The sequence below is a fragment of the Perissodus microlepis genome, chromosome 18 (assembly GCF_051167445.1).
Source record: "Perissodus microlepis isolate ML-2025 ecotype Zambia chromosome 18, ASM5116744v1, whole genome shotgun sequence".
NCBI classification, from domain to species: Eukaryota; Metazoa; Chordata; class Actinopteri; order Cichliformes; family Cichlidae; genus Perissodus; species Perissodus microlepis.
The window spans coordinates 19,596,490-19,614,885 of record NC_140478.1 but is presented as its reverse complement, the minus strand read 5'-3'; the positions used below and the strand labels follow the sequence as shown (position 1 = coordinate 19,614,885).

General features: G+C 39.9%; 1 protein-coding gene across 1 annotated transcript; it reads left to right on the top strand.

Moving 5' to 3' along the window:
• The first annotated feature begins 856 nt into the window (after positions 1 to 856).
• On the top strand, positions 857 to 13,758 carry wnt3a (wingless-type MMTV integration site family, member 3A). Its single transcript, XM_084912889.1, has 4 exons — positions 857 to 1,042; positions 5,280 to 5,521; positions 10,639 to 10,904; positions 11,001 to 13,758. The coding sequence occupies exons 1-4, from the start codon at positions 951 to 953 to the stop codon at positions 11,478 to 11,480; spliced, it is 1,080 nt and encodes a 359-aa protein (XP_084769015.1). The 5' UTR covers positions 857 to 950; the 3' UTR covers positions 11,481 to 13,758.
• Positions 13,759 to 18,396: the final 4,638 nt, after the last annotated feature.

The following is an 18,396-nucleotide window of genomic DNA, read 5'->3' as shown; positions in this document are numbered from 1 at the left end:
AATAAAAGAAAACTTTGCTAATCAGTGGCTTTTAAACGCCAAGGTGCGCCTAATTTATCGGCTGATGAAGAAAATAATAAAATTAGAGCATCGTTTTCACATTTTACAATTTCAGAAACTATAGGATGCTGACAGAAATCCTGAGGTTTTTTATATTTTTCAGATTTTAAACTATATAAAAAAGATATTAGCTGTTTATTTGTAGGGAATTTAAATAAAAATTTGTTTTTGCTATTATTATTTATTTTTTTTATTATGACCAGATTTATTAAATTAAGCCAACCCTTCAGCTTGTTAGAAGCACTTCCAAACCTCTAATTTTACATTCATGACAAAGAGGCGCACATAAAGGACTGGAGAGGCTTAATTATGGTCTGAAGCAATTCACACATATTTATTTCTGCATTTTAGAAGCTTCAAGCCAGGGAGTGAAATCCGGACAGGTTGTTATAGCTACGCAATCCACAGGGGTTCCGATGTCTATTTAAAAACCTTCAGACCCTCCCTCTCTCCTTTAAACAACATTATATATCACACACGCTGCATGCTAATGCCGAGCAATTCTCAGTGAGCACTAAAACACATCTTAAAATTAGCTCATTCTGGTGTTTGAGTTCAAGCTGCCTGACAAGGCAACAGAGGGAACATATCATCAGAATTCCCCCTTTGGCAATACCTGCTGATTGGGTCCTAAAAAAAAAAAAAAAAAAAAAAAAAAAAGCAAGCGGCTTTTAACTTTTAATATTTGGCTCTGAGAGTTCTGCCACGAGCACTCGCGAAAGAGAGAGTTGCCTCTGATTTTTCTTCTTTCTTTTTTTTTCTTTTGGAGAAGAGAAATAAAAAATTGCCAGTGCAGCTTCGTTTTCGTCTTTTGTTTTTCTTTTTTTTTTCTTAGCACTTCGGTTAAAATCCGTACGCGGACGAGTGCGCATGTAGGCATTCTGCTTGAGATGTTTTACGAAACTTTAAGGATGATATACCTTGGATGTTTCCTGTTGCTCTGTGGGCTTACGCATGTCATGGCAAGCTATCCTATCTGGTGGTAAGTTTAATTTTCATTATTTCCCGGACAAATAGTGACACGTTAAAAAAACATGCGGGGATTGTGGATGACCTGTAATTTTGACTTGTTATAGTTGTGACTGCTTGTCTGTCAGCTGCAGAGCTTTAGCGTGTGGTGACGGTGATCTTTTAACGTTACTTTTTATAATATTATAAGACATGCACAGTGTGACTTTCTAATCAGGTCATTAAAATGACATTTAGTAACCCATGGAAACCGAAAGTATACAGGCGAAAGGATGGGCTGAATTGTAAAGATGAATGAAACGTGCAACTTTGCAAATCGGGAGCAATTTTGATCTCCAGAATGCAGCAGGTGCAAACTTTATGTGCTTGTAAGCGTGTGTCTACGTGTGCTCGTGCGTCCAGTGTGTGTGTGTGTGTGTGTGTGTGTGTGCGCGCGTGGTGATGTTGTCATTGCATGTTGCCATGTGTTGTCATTTTTGCACTTACCTCCCGACTTCGTTTTTTCAGTCTTTCTGCCATGTAAATGCCAAAAAGAACCAAATGCGTGACGCTGACATTAATGAAGCAGAGCAGAGCTGCGTTAATATTACGATAGTGTAATTAGTTAAAAAAAAAAAAAAAAAAAAAAAAAACTACAGGATAATTGTATTTTGGTATGTTGTGCTGTTTTGTAATATTTCAGCTTCATCCATCAGTCTTAGCTGTTATCAAAGCACTTATATATATATATTTCTGCCTGATTTCTAATAAATCATTCAATATTTGGAGGACGCTTAATCTACTTTTCTTAATGGGTCCCCTGGTGGTAAGACTGATGAGAAACTAATTACATGCTCAGCTGGAAGGAAAGATGGAGAGATGAGGGGGGGGGGGGGGGCTGCACAAACTACATTTTTATTATTTTTTTTATTTTCCAGTGTAATTGAATGTTTGGTTTACTTTATTTATTTGATGCCAGTGCAAGATAAAGTTTTGCGTTTTTTTTCTTGGTACTCTGGCACAGCCAGGGAAAACCTTGAAATTCACCTTCATAAGAGTTTTCTTTCTTCTTTTTTTGTGGAGCTTGTTATGAATGACACAATGGAAGAACAGTTTTCCATTCTGTCATAGCTGAAACCCTGCAGCAAGCCCAGAGCTAACTTCTGTGTTGATTGTTTGATTTTGGAGGGTGCCAGTGATTGAAGGGGTAAACATAATGGAAGCAAATTTTGCTGCATCACTCCCGCCTATACAAATAATGTCTAAGTGCAAAAGTAACTCATGAAATCACTTTTCAGTTCTTTCATTCCTGACAAAATGCTGAACTTTTTTTTAACTTGAAAGATTACTTGAGTGATTTTTCTGTCTCATGGCAACTCATCCCAAGTCAAATAATGTGGTTCCTTTGGGATTGCACATAGTATGCCTGCATTGTCTTTCCGTTTGCTAACAGCATGCCAGCCATCTATGATCTACACCTTCTGTGAAAAGCAGCTTACGATGTTTTGCTGACAGAAGCTTGCCTTCAAGCAGCCATGGGAGCTGCATCACTCTCAACCCCTGCACCGCAGTCGTTCTTGGGGATACGGCTCTGCACTAAGACAGGTTCATGTCTGTCTATTCTCGACCTGCCATGACATAGCCTGGCTGCACCCACCACCCCACCACCTTCTTCACTGGTCCACCCCACCTTAGAAGATAAATACCTGGAGGTGAAAGCTTGCCGCACATTCCTTTTCCCAAACATATTCTCTTGATGTCAAAGTCGGCTCCAAGGCCTCAGGGCCCACAAGTAAAGTGGTAATTCTAAGGCACCCTGCTTGGGCTTGCTGAAATATGCATTAAACTTGTACTGGATAAACTTAGATGAGTGGGGGAAACTTTGTACTGAGGCAAAAAGTCATATACATCGTATATATTTTGCTTAAGCATTTATCTGTAACAGTTATCACTAAGGTGCTCCTTTGAAAACAATAGCCTTAAGAGCATGAGTGAATCCTGTGTTTCCTCATTAGTTGTACTAAACATCACATGTGCAACATCTCTGCAAAGCAGGAGAAAATCAGTGGATTTCTTTTTTTTTTTTTTAGAAAGAATTAAAGAGATTAAAGTTGCCAAGACTCAATAAATACCTAAAATCTAAATAATACAGCAGGTATTTTAAAATAGTTGTTGGAATCAGTATCCAACAACACAGTCTTTTGTGCAATAACTTCTTAAAAAATCATAAATCATCCATGGTGAAACATGCCCCGCCGCCTCTCACGGGCCATTTCCTAACACAGAAAAGAGGTGGCAGGGATTACTCAGCCCCAATGAGACAGGCATGGAGACTCTTGAGCCGAGCAGCCTAAGCACACTGACTCACATTGAGCTTGTGGGGTACAGTTCAAGACAGTGACAGGGCAGAAATACCTCTGCTGACCCTCATAGGTGTGAGTACAAGGACCCTTAAAGTTGCTGGTTTTCCTAAGATGATATTGCCACTGACCTTCATGATTACCTGCTGTTGAGATGCACACTTGCAAAAAATTTTTGAATGCAGGTTCAAGAAGAGACAGAGAAAGAGCTACAACTGACAACTCCCTTCATATCCATTAAAAAAAAAGAGAGCTCTGCTCCTAACCCGAACATCTGTACCAGTTCTTTTTGGCTGATGAACTTTCACCAGTAAAAAAGGGGTCAATTGTAGTAGAAAACTCCCTTATGTATTGTTGTTTGTAGCAGACAAAAGGCAGATAAATGCGATATGTTCTGAAGAGGTTTTTAGCATGCCATTGCTCACTTACTGGTTGTCTCATTTATGATGAATTAGGCTGGTGTAGTCTGTAGAAATTAGGCAAGAAATTCTGTTGAAACCAATGTGACTCATTGCTTTGATGTTTTCTTGGGAGAAATAACAGGAGTAACTCATTGGGTCAGTTCATGGCTCAGGAGCACCTTTGACACCTGGCAGACATCCTTAATAATTACAGAGAGCTGAAAATCAACCTTTGAATGTAAAACCTAATTGAGGTATTAAAGGTTGGTACGATGAAAGCCATCAGAAACCGTCAACATGTGGGGTCATTTGACTGTGAGGCTCTTTCTTTTCTTCAGGTTAAAAAAAACCCTGCCTGAGGGCCAAAGTCAGGAATTTGGTAATCTTGTTTTGATCAGCGATTAGTCCTTGAACAGCAGCGAACAGGTCAGCAGATAGTGAGCTAATTGCAAAGCAAAACACTGCACACCTGCTCTTAAGCTGCATTTATAGAGAATCTACATTAACCATTATGACTCCAGCATCGCCCAGGGGATGACAAACTGAACACTCTTTCCAGCGTTCAGTCCTTAATAGACAGTTGATGTAAATTAAGGGCTTGTCTTGATTGCCAGCAAGCTACTTTGTAGCTACTCCAAAAGGTATTTGCCAAAGATAACAGGAACTGTGCTATTCAATAATTTGGCTGTTCTGTGCCATTATGAAAGAGTCAAAGTGCTGATTTGATAATTTACCATAGAAGACAATTACTGCAGGCCAGTTATTCATGCATTAAAAGAAAAAATGTCACCCTGTCACCCTGCAGCATCTTTTTAAGTCCTTCTTAAAAATGGGTCATTCATAAAATGGATATCCAATATCTGTGATTACTACCTGCTAAAAGTCTTAATTGAGAGGACACCGAAAATAAAGACAAAGAGAAAGCAATACAGGCACAAAGAGAGCAAGAGAGAGAGAGAGAGAGATGTAATCAGTGAACCAAGTTTGCACTTGTTGTATCCCAGAATACCTTCCTCAAAAGAAAAAAGGAGGGGAGGTTCAGCGTTACTCTTAATACACTCTCTGAAGTTTCAGCGTTGGGTTTGCACTCTTATTACCCTAAGCTGAAGGCCTGTTAAGTGTGCGGACAGTTAATAACAAGGTGCAGTTTTCCAAGTTGTCAGCTTAAGGTCTATGAAGACCTCTGGATGCATAACGGACTTTCATCTTAAACAGAAACACTGCCTGCTTCTGAGACTGCAGGGCTGCAATTTCAATACACACAAAGGCCAGGTGCCTGCAGAGAGGGTAGTTGAAGGGATAAAGAATGGACGTCTAATGGTAGCATCTGATACAGAAAAATAAACACACACAATCAAACGTACTCAGACGTAAAATTACACTGCACCAGGAGGGAAATTAGTCCCCCACTTGAGTGGTGTTATATCAGTAGATAAAGATGCAGACAGATAGGTAGATAAGATATAATTATCCAAATGCACTGACAACACGACTTCCTTTCTGCTTGTAGGTCACTAGCAGTCGGCCACCAGTACTCATCACTGGGCACTCAACCTATCCTTTGTGGCAGCATACCAGGCCTGGTGCCCAAGCAGCTGCGTTTCTGTCGGAACTATGTGGAAATCATGCCGAGTGTGGCTGAGGGGGTGAAGATTGGCATCCAGGAGTGTCAGCACCAGTTCAGAGGCCGACGCTGGAACTGCACCACGATCAATGACAGTCTGGCCATTTTTGGTCCAGTGTTAGATAAAGGTAATGTTACAAAGCACACAGAGTTTTCTTTCCTGCTACTTTTCTGTCAAAAAACAACAATTTGTAGAGTCCTTAAGTCCATAAAGATATTTTCTTGAAGAAATGCCACTTATCAGTAAAAAGTAGGCAACACTTTTTGCAGAAAGAAAAACAAACTATGCCTTTCTTTGACAGGAAAAGATGACTAGAGTAAAGTAGTATTATTAGCTTATGATGACTCCACTGTCTTTGAATATGTATTTGAGAATGTCTTAATCTCTGCAAAGTTCTTGGAAGTATTCAGCTCTTTAAACCGACTGAAAAAAAAGAGCAATAAAAGTGACTTATTGTGTCTCTCTGCTGATTAACTCTCCCATTAACAATTCTATATTCCCTTTGTCTTATATTTGCATTAGAAGAGCTGCACTCCCAGCATGCATCATTCATTATGCTGATTCAAATCCTTGTTTAAATAGACTTTAGACTGAACAAGTCTCGGGGGTCTGCGTGCATGCAACGATGTACGCGATTAGCCTAAGTCGAGTGAGTTCTGTCTTGTTGGAGTTTTCTTTAGGAGGGGATCCCCTGTGATTGCTGGTATTTTCTTCTGATGTACTTTACCCAAGAGATGAACTGAACTGAAGCATAGAGGTTTTCCAAAATACATTTTAGCTTATGCAGTGATAATTTTCAGGCATGTGTCTAATCGTGAGCTCAGGCAAGAGAAATCCCCATTGCCCAGAAAACTAGCCATAAAACCAAGAAAGAAAGAAAGATGATATATGTGTATATTTAATAGTTAATGCAGTTGATCATAATAAAAATTTTAAAGAGTGAAATATTTCTTAGTAATTAATGAGGGACTAGTGCAATATTTAGTGTGCAGACATAAGTGTGATCTTTTTACTTTATTCCATCTCCCAGCAGGAAAGCAAATGAGACTGTTTCCCAAAACATCAGATTCACACTTTGATTGGATAGATGAATTCTTCTTCCTGATTTCTGAAATGAGTTAAAATCAAGAATGCATGCAGGCCCCAGTGGCTGAGGGTCGTGATCCAAACTCGTCATCTAGTTTACGGAAGACTGATGTAAACACAAGGGGGCCGGGGGTCACGTAGGGCAATTGCTTTTAATAAACTCTTGAGCCAGTTGATAGAAGAGGCTGGAGTTGAAGTAGGTGGCTAACGATAGGGGTTCTCAATCCCACTGCTATTGTGGTGCAAAATGCCACCACGTATTTCCCTTTGCATCCCCTCCCAGGCCTAAATTGCAGAGGTACTGACTGGAAAGAGAAGGCGGCTACTGGGCTCTAGTAAATCATTTTGATTGGATTAAGGTCACTCAGGCCCTTAATAATGTGAGAGGTCAAAGTGGCTGGATTAAGTGCCTTTGTCAAAGGCTGAGGAGAGTAGCTCAGGGGCTCACAGGCCTTTGATAGGACTTAGTAGGAGAGAGCTTCGATTTCATTGGATTTGATTGATGCTAGTGTTTGTCCATGCAACCAGGCCATTGTCCTCACTGGTGTCAGTTTGTCTGAAATTCAGATTCTTGTTAGTCAGTTTCCTCCTTCCTTTTTGTTGCCAGATTTGAAAGGAAGAGTAGGCACCTTTATTTGCTACAGAGGCTTAGTTACTGTCAGTTCAGTGCATCACTGCCCGTGTCCACTTCAACTCCACTGAGAACATTAGAAGTTTGTTTTAAAGAAGTGGATTAAGAGGGACTAAAGGAGTAAAGCCTTTACAAAAAAGAAGGCAATGTAGTAAACGGAGTTGAACTACAACTAAAAAAATCAATTGAAATGAACAGGTTTTGCATTTTGAAGATAAGTTTAATGGGTTACATTAAACTATATGCACATAAAAATGCTCTTACTCAATGTGAGCATACATTAGTTGACCACACAAACTCTCATCTAAGAGTATTATTACTTTAGAAAAAGGCATATCTTATATCATGTTCTCTCCTTACACATGGTCTAAACCTCTTTTTTTCTCCACACCCCTGCCTCCAGGCTATGTCTGCGTCAGTGCTCATTAATTTACATTAACTAAAGTGTCAAAACATGCACCACTGGAATCTGCCTGTGATGAAAGGTAATAGAAAGCTGCACAGGTGTTCCTCAGTCTGCAGAGCCGATCCCAGAGCTATTTCGGCATTCTTGGTATTTACAGAAAACCTGACTGCTATATGGGTATAATCAGTCTCCAGTTTATGACTCATGTGATGGGATTAGGTTTCTTTGCTATAAAAAGTGGACAGTCACAGTTTCACAAGTCTTAACACCCATACAGGAAGTCAATGCACCGTCACTTTTCTTTTTGAAGATAATGAAGTTTACTGGAAATTCCTATTATGTAATTTGTTAGCGATACTGAAAAGTTTGACACTATTGTAGCTCTAGCTTGTCTTCATTCACTGTGGGCACGTTTGCACTGGCCAGGATGCTTTGTTTGCCAGGAAATACAGATACCTAAATTGATCTAAATTATTAAGTTCCATCTAAACTAACCAGGAAAAGGCCAGGGGATGTGGGTTGTGACCTATGACCTGAGGATGAGAAAGAGTAACTATTTAGGATGAGCCAAAAGGTCTCTGCATTTCATGAGACGTATGTCTCTCCATGCTGGGGGAGGGAAGCTGGCTCACCAGTATATCATTAACTCTGTGCAAGAAAGAAAGAAGGGATGTGGTAAATGGAGTTGATGGGGGGACCTTAGCCCCACTCCCTGCTGGGCACTGCTCAGAGCACAATATCTTCGCAACCATGAGATTAAGCAGGAGAAAAAGTGCTTTTCCCCATTCACACGCCCTTTAGATTGTTTTATTAAACCATTTGAATAGGGATTTCCCTGTCTGCCGACAAGCAGGGTCCAGCCAATGCATAGTTCTCTGTTGCTATGACTTAACTTGGTCCCCACTAATCACTAGCCAGGGCAAATTTCATATAAAATATCTGGGGCTATTGTGGGACTAACACAGCGTGACAGTAGCAACACAATAGGGGATTCAACCCCCCAGCAGGTTGTAGGGACCGCTTGGCCTGCCAGAGTCTGGCAAAGTTTGGTGGAAAAGCATTGTCTGAGAAGAAATACCACAAATTGGTCATAAAACTAAGGAAAAGCAGTGGAGCTAATGTCACAGGTGGAGTTTCCAGGTACAGTGAATGCTGTCAGAGGTGGATTTAAATCCAAATGAAAACATGCGTTTAAAAAAATGGGTTATTGTTCTGATTAAGTTTTCATTAGTACGTTCCAGTGAGTTTTTACTGTCATGTATAAATGGGCCACACACAAACCGTGATACCATACCATCGAAACTAAATTTAGAATGTAAGACAATTTTGTGAAAGGTGTTGTATGTTTATAGTCAATATCAACAAAAAAGGTAATCTGATGAATCAGAAGCTTGCAGGTGGGGCAAATGGGGGAAATTTTCAGCAAAGCTCTTCAAAATTTTAGAGATATTTCCATTTTCTTTTTCTTTTTTTCTTTTTTTTTCTTATTTTTATTAAATTTTCTGCATCCATTTTTACAAAAGACAAATTGAACAATATGCCGTTTTCTAATATTTCCATTTTCTTGAATGCATATTCATTTGATAACACCAGGCTTTGTGAAGATCTTGTAAAGCAGCTTGTGAAAAATTGTAGACACTATATAAGAAATCTATTATTTTACCACAACATTTCACTCCCCTCACATAATTCTATGACAAGTTCACAGAATAGCTATGCTGATGACTGTGCGCTTTTTTTAGTAGCACGGAAGTATGTTCAAAGATATTTTCAGACACAAATGTTAGTTCCAAAATCCTTTTTCGGCATTTGAAATTAAATCTGTTTTCTAAGTCACTTCAGATTTAATGTAAGCCAAACACCTTAGATATTCACTCAAACTGAAAACACAAAGCTCATGCTCAGTCAGCTTTAGATGAAGCATGGTGATGTGTAATTAATCACTGTAGACAGTTCCTTCATGGTGCAGTCTTTGACTTTTCATGAAAATGAAACAACACCAAATAAAAAGAAACGTGTTGGATTCACAAAGTGGGATTTGAGGAAGGAGAGCATTAGTTCAAATGTATTTGAACATTAGTAACCTTGTGTGTATACAGTAGTGGTAATGAAATGGGTGGTGAGGGATGCCAGTAGACCTTTTCTCTTGCATCATTGTTTCTAATGCCCTTTAGTCCTGGAACTGGTTGGAACCTGCTGTAAGGGAGGAGCTCGTTCTCCCCTCAGCTTTATATGCCTTTACTTTTTTTCTTTTCTTTCTTTCTTTATCATTTTTTGTTCTTCAGACAGAAACGTGCACTGTTTCTATCAAACACATACTCAAACACATCTCACGCAGACAGCGCAAGATTTCAATATTGATCTTAAACCATTTCTTTTACTCTTTTTTATCTTTAGTGTGTTCAGTTCATGTTTACTCCTGAAGTTTCCACTTCATCCCGTCTCTTCTCTTTCTTTGTCTTTGCTTGTGTTTTTGCAAGACCATACAAGTACATATATTCAAAGCAACCACTCCATCTTAATGATTCATGTTAAAGCGGCTGACAAGGAAAGGATAGAAGGAAAGTCTTTCCCTTTTTGGAATGGTATATCTGTTCGCTAAAGACCCATCTCCATGTTGTGTCTATGAGCTGTCCCCTCAGTGTGAGGCTGTTTCCTAACCTTTCAAAAGCTTAATTGAGTCTCTTAATTATAGGCCTGTCAGGCCCGTCTCTTCCTCTCATCTCTCTGGAAGATCCTGATCCCTCTGACTCATCAGTTAGCTATGTCAGACAGAGACGCAGAGGCCTTGCTGGCCTTATTTAGAGACAGGACGATTGATGTCTGGTTAAATTAACCCACACACTGTTGCGATATAGTAGATACAACCCAAATACAAGCAGCAGACAGGAGTAAAGGTCTACTTAGTTTGTTTGATGCTTTCTTGTTTTGTTTGGTTGAAGATGTTTGCTGCCAGCATATCTTACATATTATTAAATTTACACATTGTATATATTATATATTATGTATTAAAGCTATATCTTTCTTATTAATTTTTATTTAAATTTAATATAAATTTAATTCTGGAAATACTCAAGAGATACATTATCCAAGTGATGCTTGTCTGTCTTTGTCTTTCCAGCCACTCGAGAGTCAGCTTTTGTTCACGCTATTGCCTCGGCGGGAGTGGCGTTTGCGGTGACCCGTGCCTGCGCCGAGGGTTCAGCCAACATCTGTGGATGTGATACACGTCACAAAGGCCCCCCTGGTGAGGGCTGGAAGTGGGGTGGCTGCAGTGAGGATTTGGAGTTTGGAAGCATGGTGTCCCGGGAGTTTGCTGATGCAAGAGAGAATCGGCCTGACGCACGCTCAGCAATGAACCGCCATAACAACGAAGCAGGGAGAATGGTTAGTTCTCTTATTCGTGTTTTTGCTATGTCTGTTGTAGCAGTTCTTCTGCTTTTAAAAGTTATATTAACTAAACTTTATTTTTTTAATCTGTAGTCTCTCAACGACAACATGTTTCTGAAGTGTAAGTGCCATGGACTCTCTGGCAGCTGCGAGGTCAAGACATGCTGGTGGTCTCAGCCTGACTTCCGAGTTGTTGGGGACTACATGAAGGACAAGTATGACAGCGCTTCTGAGATGGTGGTTGAGAAACATAAGGAGTCCCGTGGATGGGTGGAGACCCTGAGACCCAAGTACAACTACTTCAAACCCCCTACAGAGCGCGACCTGGTTTATTATGAAAGTTCACCCAATTTCTGTGACCCCAATCCTGAGACCGGCTCCTTTGGCACTCGGGATCGCATCTGCAACCTGACGTCCCACGGCATAGACGGGTGTGACCTCTTGTGCTGCGGCAGAGGTCACAACACGAGGACTGAGAAAAGAAAGGAGAAGTGTCACTGTATTTTCCACTGGTGCTGCTATGTCAGCTGTCAAGAGTGCGTGAGGGTGTACGATGTGCACACCTGCAAATAGAGAGGTTTTCGTCTTTTCTCACCAAAACATAATGACTTCACTGGGTTGAAGAAGAAATGCAGATTCCCACCTGCAAGACCAGAGAGACTGTAAAGCTCCGTGACATGTGCGCGGACAAAGACACAACTGCCTCGTGTTTTTGTTTTGATGCTACAAAGAGCGAGTCTCTGCCTAAATTAACTGAAACAGCTGAGTAGGTGTCAAAGTCCACGAACATCACCCTGATGGATGGATAGTTGTGATGATGGCAATAATGTTGATATCCGTACCGAGCATGAAAAAGGTGTCCTGATGTAGGAAAGGAGAACTTGACAAACACCATATTGGTGATTTTTTTCCCAGTGTAGTTACTTTTAATCAAGAATAGTCCAGCACTGCCAATGCTTTCAAATCTGCAAGGCAAAAAAAAAAAAAAACATTAAAAAAAAGGCATTTCGTTGAAAGTGGACGTTTCCTTCAATGTTTAATCATCGCTTGTTTTTGCAGTGAAAAGTAACAAGAGTTGTGAGCAGGTCACATGATCAGACACTCAACAGCATGTTTTCTCCTCCTCGACATGACTACTTTATTTGCGTATTTTTGAACACTAACACGATCATTGTGTGCGTGAGTGTTTCTTTTACAAAGTGTTATATGTTACTGATGTTTGGGTAAGAATGCACTTGCACCTGAGTGAATGTAGTTGTTTGCTGTGATGTGTTTACATTCTCAATCTCTTAAGCTAACCAGTTAATATCTGCTTTAAACCACTAATTTTATTCGCGAGTAGAAAGGAAGCCACATCCAACAAGCGTCAGCAAAACGAGAATATAGTACGCAGTCTGCACATTTCCTGAAAGGCCAGAGAACACCTGGATCAAAAAAACCATCAAGAGTTATGACCAAAGACCAGAAAAGAGCCTCCCCATCCACCGCATGAGGCTGTGATAGTCAGTACCATTGATGAATATGAAGCATGTTCTCCTTATTCTTAACAGTATTAGTGATGTGCCACGTGACTCGGTGTGGGGAAAGCTGTTATTTATTAAAGGTGTATTCCCATATACACATATAATATTCCTTTCCTTTGATATTTAATCAAATAGAAGCGTACTCCCTGGTAAACACAGCACAAATGGTAATTTAAAAAAGCAAAAAAAGAAAGCAGACAAAGCTGTATTTTATAAGCTCTCAATATTGCAGTGTAATTTGCAGTCGCTGTAATGTGATGACCAAAACGTGTGTATGCGATCATCCTCAGCCGTGGCTTTTTGTTCCCAAACTAAACAACAAGCAGCATCACTGAAACTATCAATACTTCCTTTGTTTTAATGCTGCTACGATAATATGTGTACGTGTTTAGGTCCTTACACACAGTTTGTCCTCGTCTGTCTGTCTGTTTAATATGTGTATTCTTTGGCATGTATTGATTCTTTCTGTGAAAGAAATCTATTATAAGTAGTTTGGGTTAAAAAAAAAATGTGAAGTTTTACTAATTTTTGCATACAGTTTAACCAAATAGACCAGAATAGAGTTTAATATGTTATTTTAGTCATCTGTTACCTTGTAGTCATGCTAAAACATCAGGGCAAAGATGAAACACGTTGTGCTCTCTTAATTTGAGAAAGAAATACAAAATAAAAATTCTTTTTTTACTTATGTGGAAAATATAAAACTACTGAAAGCTGAGACAGAAAGTACATAAAGTTTATGAAAAGTGCGTTTCACTGATCGCCTCCACTGTGGAGGAGTGTGTAGAGTTTCTCATTAATGTTTACAGCTAATGTAATGCTACGTCTCAGGCGTGCGCGTTTAATTCAAAAATGCCCACCCAGGATTCGATAACGTCACGACTGAAAATATCAATAAAACACCCATAACCAGTTTCACATTTTAGATCATTTTTAGCAAACTACGCAGCAACCAGCATTCATACTAAAAGACCTGTTACAGTACACTTTTTCTGTGAGTGATCGCCTGTATGGATAATTTGGTTCGTTCTAATTTGTTTTTGTTAAGTCTTTAAATCCAAAGTTTTGTACAAACTAGTTCTTGTGTTTTTATGAATTTCTAAAAGCCGATGTTTTTTTATAATTATTTATTTTATGCTATGTACATATTAGTAATTAAAAGTATATATTTGCGGAAATACATGTTTTGAAATGGTGTTGTGTGACTTGTAACTTGTAGCCTTTTTACCTCATCTCTGTTGTTCCACTGACTGGATACAGGTGTTTGTCCTACTGCCTGTAGTAGATTTCTAAACGTTAACTCTGTAACACCAAAATAAAAAAAAATATTTTAAAAAAGAAAAAAAAAGAGACAATGTTTCTTTTTCTGTGGTTGAAGATTTTTATTAATATATTTTAATGTCAACATTGATGACATTATTGATGACATCATGAGAGCTGAGAAATTACTGAATCAATGGCCATGAGTGCTCAGTTTTGGCTTACCTGAGGTCACTGAGGACAGTATAATGCATGTAATATTGCTCTTGTCTGGTATTTATTCTTGCTGTCCATGCTATTTATATTTTAAAAACATGCACAACGGGTGTGGAGCACCCTGAATTACGTTGTACATGTACAACTACTATAAAGGCTATTCTATTCTAAAACAGGGGCGGCCAATTCATTTCCCCAAAGGGTCAGATTGGACTGGGACTCTCTAGATTAATTTTATCTCTTCATAGACTTATTGGTGCATGTGCTCATTTTGGCCCTTGGGAAAATGCCAACCCATTATCAAAGATAAAAGTGAAAAATAGATAGATAGATAGATAGATAGATAGATTTATCTTTTAAGCAGAAAATTAAAAATTGGTATGTTGAGTTAGTCATAAACACCAATAGATTCAGATCCTAATGCCCAACCACAGGCTTTGGATTTGTCGTGGGACAAAAGAAGAAAAAATAAGGCTGGACTCATAATTTGATTCCTTTGAGAAACTGCAGAGGCCAGCTGTGCTTTTTGAGAAACAATAATGGCAAAAAAAAAATCTTAGTAATGAGAGTTTAGAATAAGATGGAGCTTTGTTGAGGAGAAAGACCTTATCTCAAGATAGATTAGGAGTTGGGTGTGAATAGAGCCCACCAGTGTTCCAGCTCAGCTGCTGGACCCATGATAGTCTTTGAGCCCTGCAACAATGTCACCACCAGAGGCCAGGTCTCAGTGCTATCTAACCCTATTATCACACAGAAAGATTGATACACACCCCCTCCAGAATGGAAGCACCACAAAAAAGTGATACCCTTCCGTTGTCATTCATGTGAATTCACTAGTGTGCTCACCTCCACATCGAGCTATATTTTAAGCTTTCTGTCCCAGTTTAACTCATTACGCGGGTGCACTCAGACACTCATTAGAGTGCTGCAGCTTCTAAACCCCTCCCCATGACTGAAAATGAATAAAGACACGTTGAAAACTCTGATGTGTATGAACCTGGGAGCCAGCCAGGTTCAGGAGTTATCTAACGGCCTGGAGGGTGTCGGCAGCTCATTCCACAATGCAACCTTTGACATTTTTCACACCAGCTCAATGGGCGAATGAGTAGAGAACATGAAACACATCACAGGATGAACAGAAACTCGGGCCCTGCAGCAACAGTGTGCTTTCGTTTAAGGAAATAGCCCCTTTGGTCAGACCCTCCTTGCTGCTTTGTCACACAAGTGAGATGAACATTGTTAGCAGATAGTTGCCAGAGGAGGCTGCAGAAGCTGCACTGAGTGAGATGGCATCCTGACTGTGAGAACTTTGACGCGACCAGACTGCAAGTGCCGCCACCCAATAACCATATAAATGGAAGACAATGGACCTAATTGCAATCAGTGTCCTCTTTTTAGTTTTTGTCCTTAGCTTCACCCTGGCATTCAGTCGAGACCGCTGCATGCATCTCAATAAAGCCATGTTGTGAGGAGACCAGAGCGACATATATGCAGCGGAGCGGCGCAAAGGCCCACACTCTCATGACACAATGCAAATACTCCCACAGAAGTCACACTTTGGTTACAGCCAGTTTCTGTTTTCCTCATTCTGCATCTGTTTGATCTTTATTCCAACACAAGAATCACAAATGCTCAGCTATAAGTCGGGATTATTACTCCTTATTGTGATACGCTCAATTTGATCTTTGATCTGTCTTGAAATATATTTAAAGGTAGATTTAAATCTTAGAAACTTAGCAAATCAGAATTTGAACCTGAAATGTTCTGGGGCAAAGCTTGTCGCTTTAAAGAATGATTCTCAAAGCTGTCCTTTGTAGGCCGTACACAGCAGAGGTGACAGACCAAAATTGAGCTACAGAGAAGAGTGAAGTGTGTGGGCGCTTCATTATGTAACTGACTTTGAAGCCGGTCTTTTGATGTCTGGGTGTTCTTCTCTCTGGATTCAGATCACTCCCTTGGATTCATGCATTTAACATAGCAGCGCGTCCGGATGTAGAACAGACGTTAAACAATTTTATATGTATGGATATTAGAAACATTTGTGGTGTACTGCTACAGGGCCTGACAGCCAATGAATGAATTTAAGACACACATCATAAGTCTCGTCTTGATATCACAGGGTATTAAAATGTATATTAAGTAATGTATTCATATGCCCTGGAGGTGATAATGGCTCTCACTTCTGTTTTCTAAATAAATAAACCCTGACAGCACTCACACCTCACCCAACACCTCACCCACTAAATTCTATATAAAGATTTAACGTGTTGCGTATCACACTATTGCAGTCACTTTTTGCCACTTTTGGATAAACGTTAGAATCACGAGAAGAGAAAAATCATCTTTTACAGAAAAAAATGTGTTTTTGTTCCCATGCTGAAACATCCTAACATCAACACCCGAAGGGGAATGCGTGTCACCTGCATTCGATGAGGATGATGGCTTATCTGAGAGATTTCTAAAGAGGGCAGCCTTCACGAGAAGAGATGTGACAGCTGTAAAGCAGCCTCATCCCCTTTTGAAGTGCCTGTTTGTATTGTTGAAGCTCACAAAGGAATTTTGTCACCTCTGTTCTTACAAGAGAACATTAGTCAAGCTGGGCTGATAACATTGGGGGGGTGATATGGGGAGACTAATGCACTACAGGCATGTGTATGCGATACCAACCCTGATTACTTTTGCCTCTTCAGTGTTTGTCAAAGAAGCCACATGTGTTTAGATCTGCTTTTGTAAGATGAGCTGGTAATTGAGTGCTGAGCATCTAGGTTAACAAGGGGTCCAGATCAGCGTGAGCAGGAGGCACACACGATCACTCATTAGTCCACCTCTCACCTCTTTGCATCTCAAAGCAGTTCAGCAGGTAGGATGAGCGTCTCCAGCTGCAGGCTCAATCTTTCTCACTGGCATTCATTTCTTTCTGGGGAATCATATTTTAATATCTACAGCAGCATAGAAATCATTGCAGCATCATGGTTTTCAGTTATTGTCACTTTAAAGTCTGAAAGCTGTGATTTTAGTTAGTTGGTAAGTTAGTTGCTGCTTTCAGAGCATGCAAACTGTGAGAGTTGGTTCCTGCCTGTGTCGGGGTTTCAAACACGTGCCTTGAAAGTCTTTGAAATGAATGCAGACTTTCAGGATAGACTGTCATTTCTTGCAATGGTGGAAAAATAAAACCAGCTTACTTCCTGGTTCCAAGTAACACTGAGTATAATAATATCTGAATGTAAATCATGCCAAAAATGTTATTTCTGTTTCTTATTTGACTTCCTTTCCTTTTTTGGGGGGTGCATTTAATCATCAGTTTATCCTCCAGATAAATACTCACATTGGAGGGGTTCAAGATTTGCTCAGTGCAGTTTGAAGCAAAAATGGATAAAAGGTTCAGATTTTTCTGCATTATTGTGGACATGTCCCGGGTAAGTGAGATTGGGTATATCAATTACGAGGTGACCAGCAGGGGAGATGAGAGGGGTTATCATTAGCAGGGACTGGCGCTGGCCCCTGGTAGTTCCAGTAATTACCTCACAAAGGGTGGTTCTTGCCTTCCCACTGCTTTTCCCACACTGCACTGCAGGCTCAGAATTCCTGTCGGCCCCAGACCTGCAATCTCCTCAGTTTTAGACAGCAAATTACTGACAAGTCCCATTCTTCACAGCACTGTAATTGCTTTTTAGTGCTGTTTTTATTGAGGTAGCCCCAACCCCCTTACCCTTCCCTCAATAAAGCAAAGTCAGGGAGGGGGCGAAGGGTTAATATAGATGACATTAGTCCCTAATTGGAAGGTCCCGAACCTCAGGAAAGTTTCATACAACTCATGTCTTCTTCTTCATTTTTTAAAGATCTCTTCACATTTCTTGAGTGCATGTATTTGTGTGTCTGTACCGAATCTATTTTGCAGCAATTAACACAAGCTTTTTAAAATGTTTGTGACTTCCACATTGGTTACAAACTCTGTAATAACGCTTCTTTGAGTGTTTGCTCCACAGAAGTGATATTATTAAGGTTCTTCACATCTCATACAAAGCAAGAAGCTGAGCATCTTGGCTATTCTAGGACTTAAATCACTTTGTGTTGTCTTTCCCACCCCTGCGCATTACTCTCTCAATCTATTACTTTGTGGAAATCATTAGTCTCCATGTCAATACAAGCTCCAAGCAGAGAAAACATCTCATTATGGGACTTAAAGAGATCCGTAGCATTCTTGGCTCTGTCAAGCTGTTCTTCCTTTCTTCAGTATAGTTACTTTCCTTTCACTGAGAGGACAAATTCTCAACGTTCCAATGCCGGACAACCAAACAGTTACCATTTGAAATGAGAAAAAGAGAAAGAATGGAAAATGGCTGAAGGATTAGAGGATCTAAACAGGATAAAGGGATAGGAGATTCTTGGTGTGATCCAGTTTAGTTTGAAAGATGGAGGGTCTTAACAAGGATTTGAGACTTTAGAATTCATTGTGCCATTATTTCCATCCTGTGCAGTTTCAGCTAAAT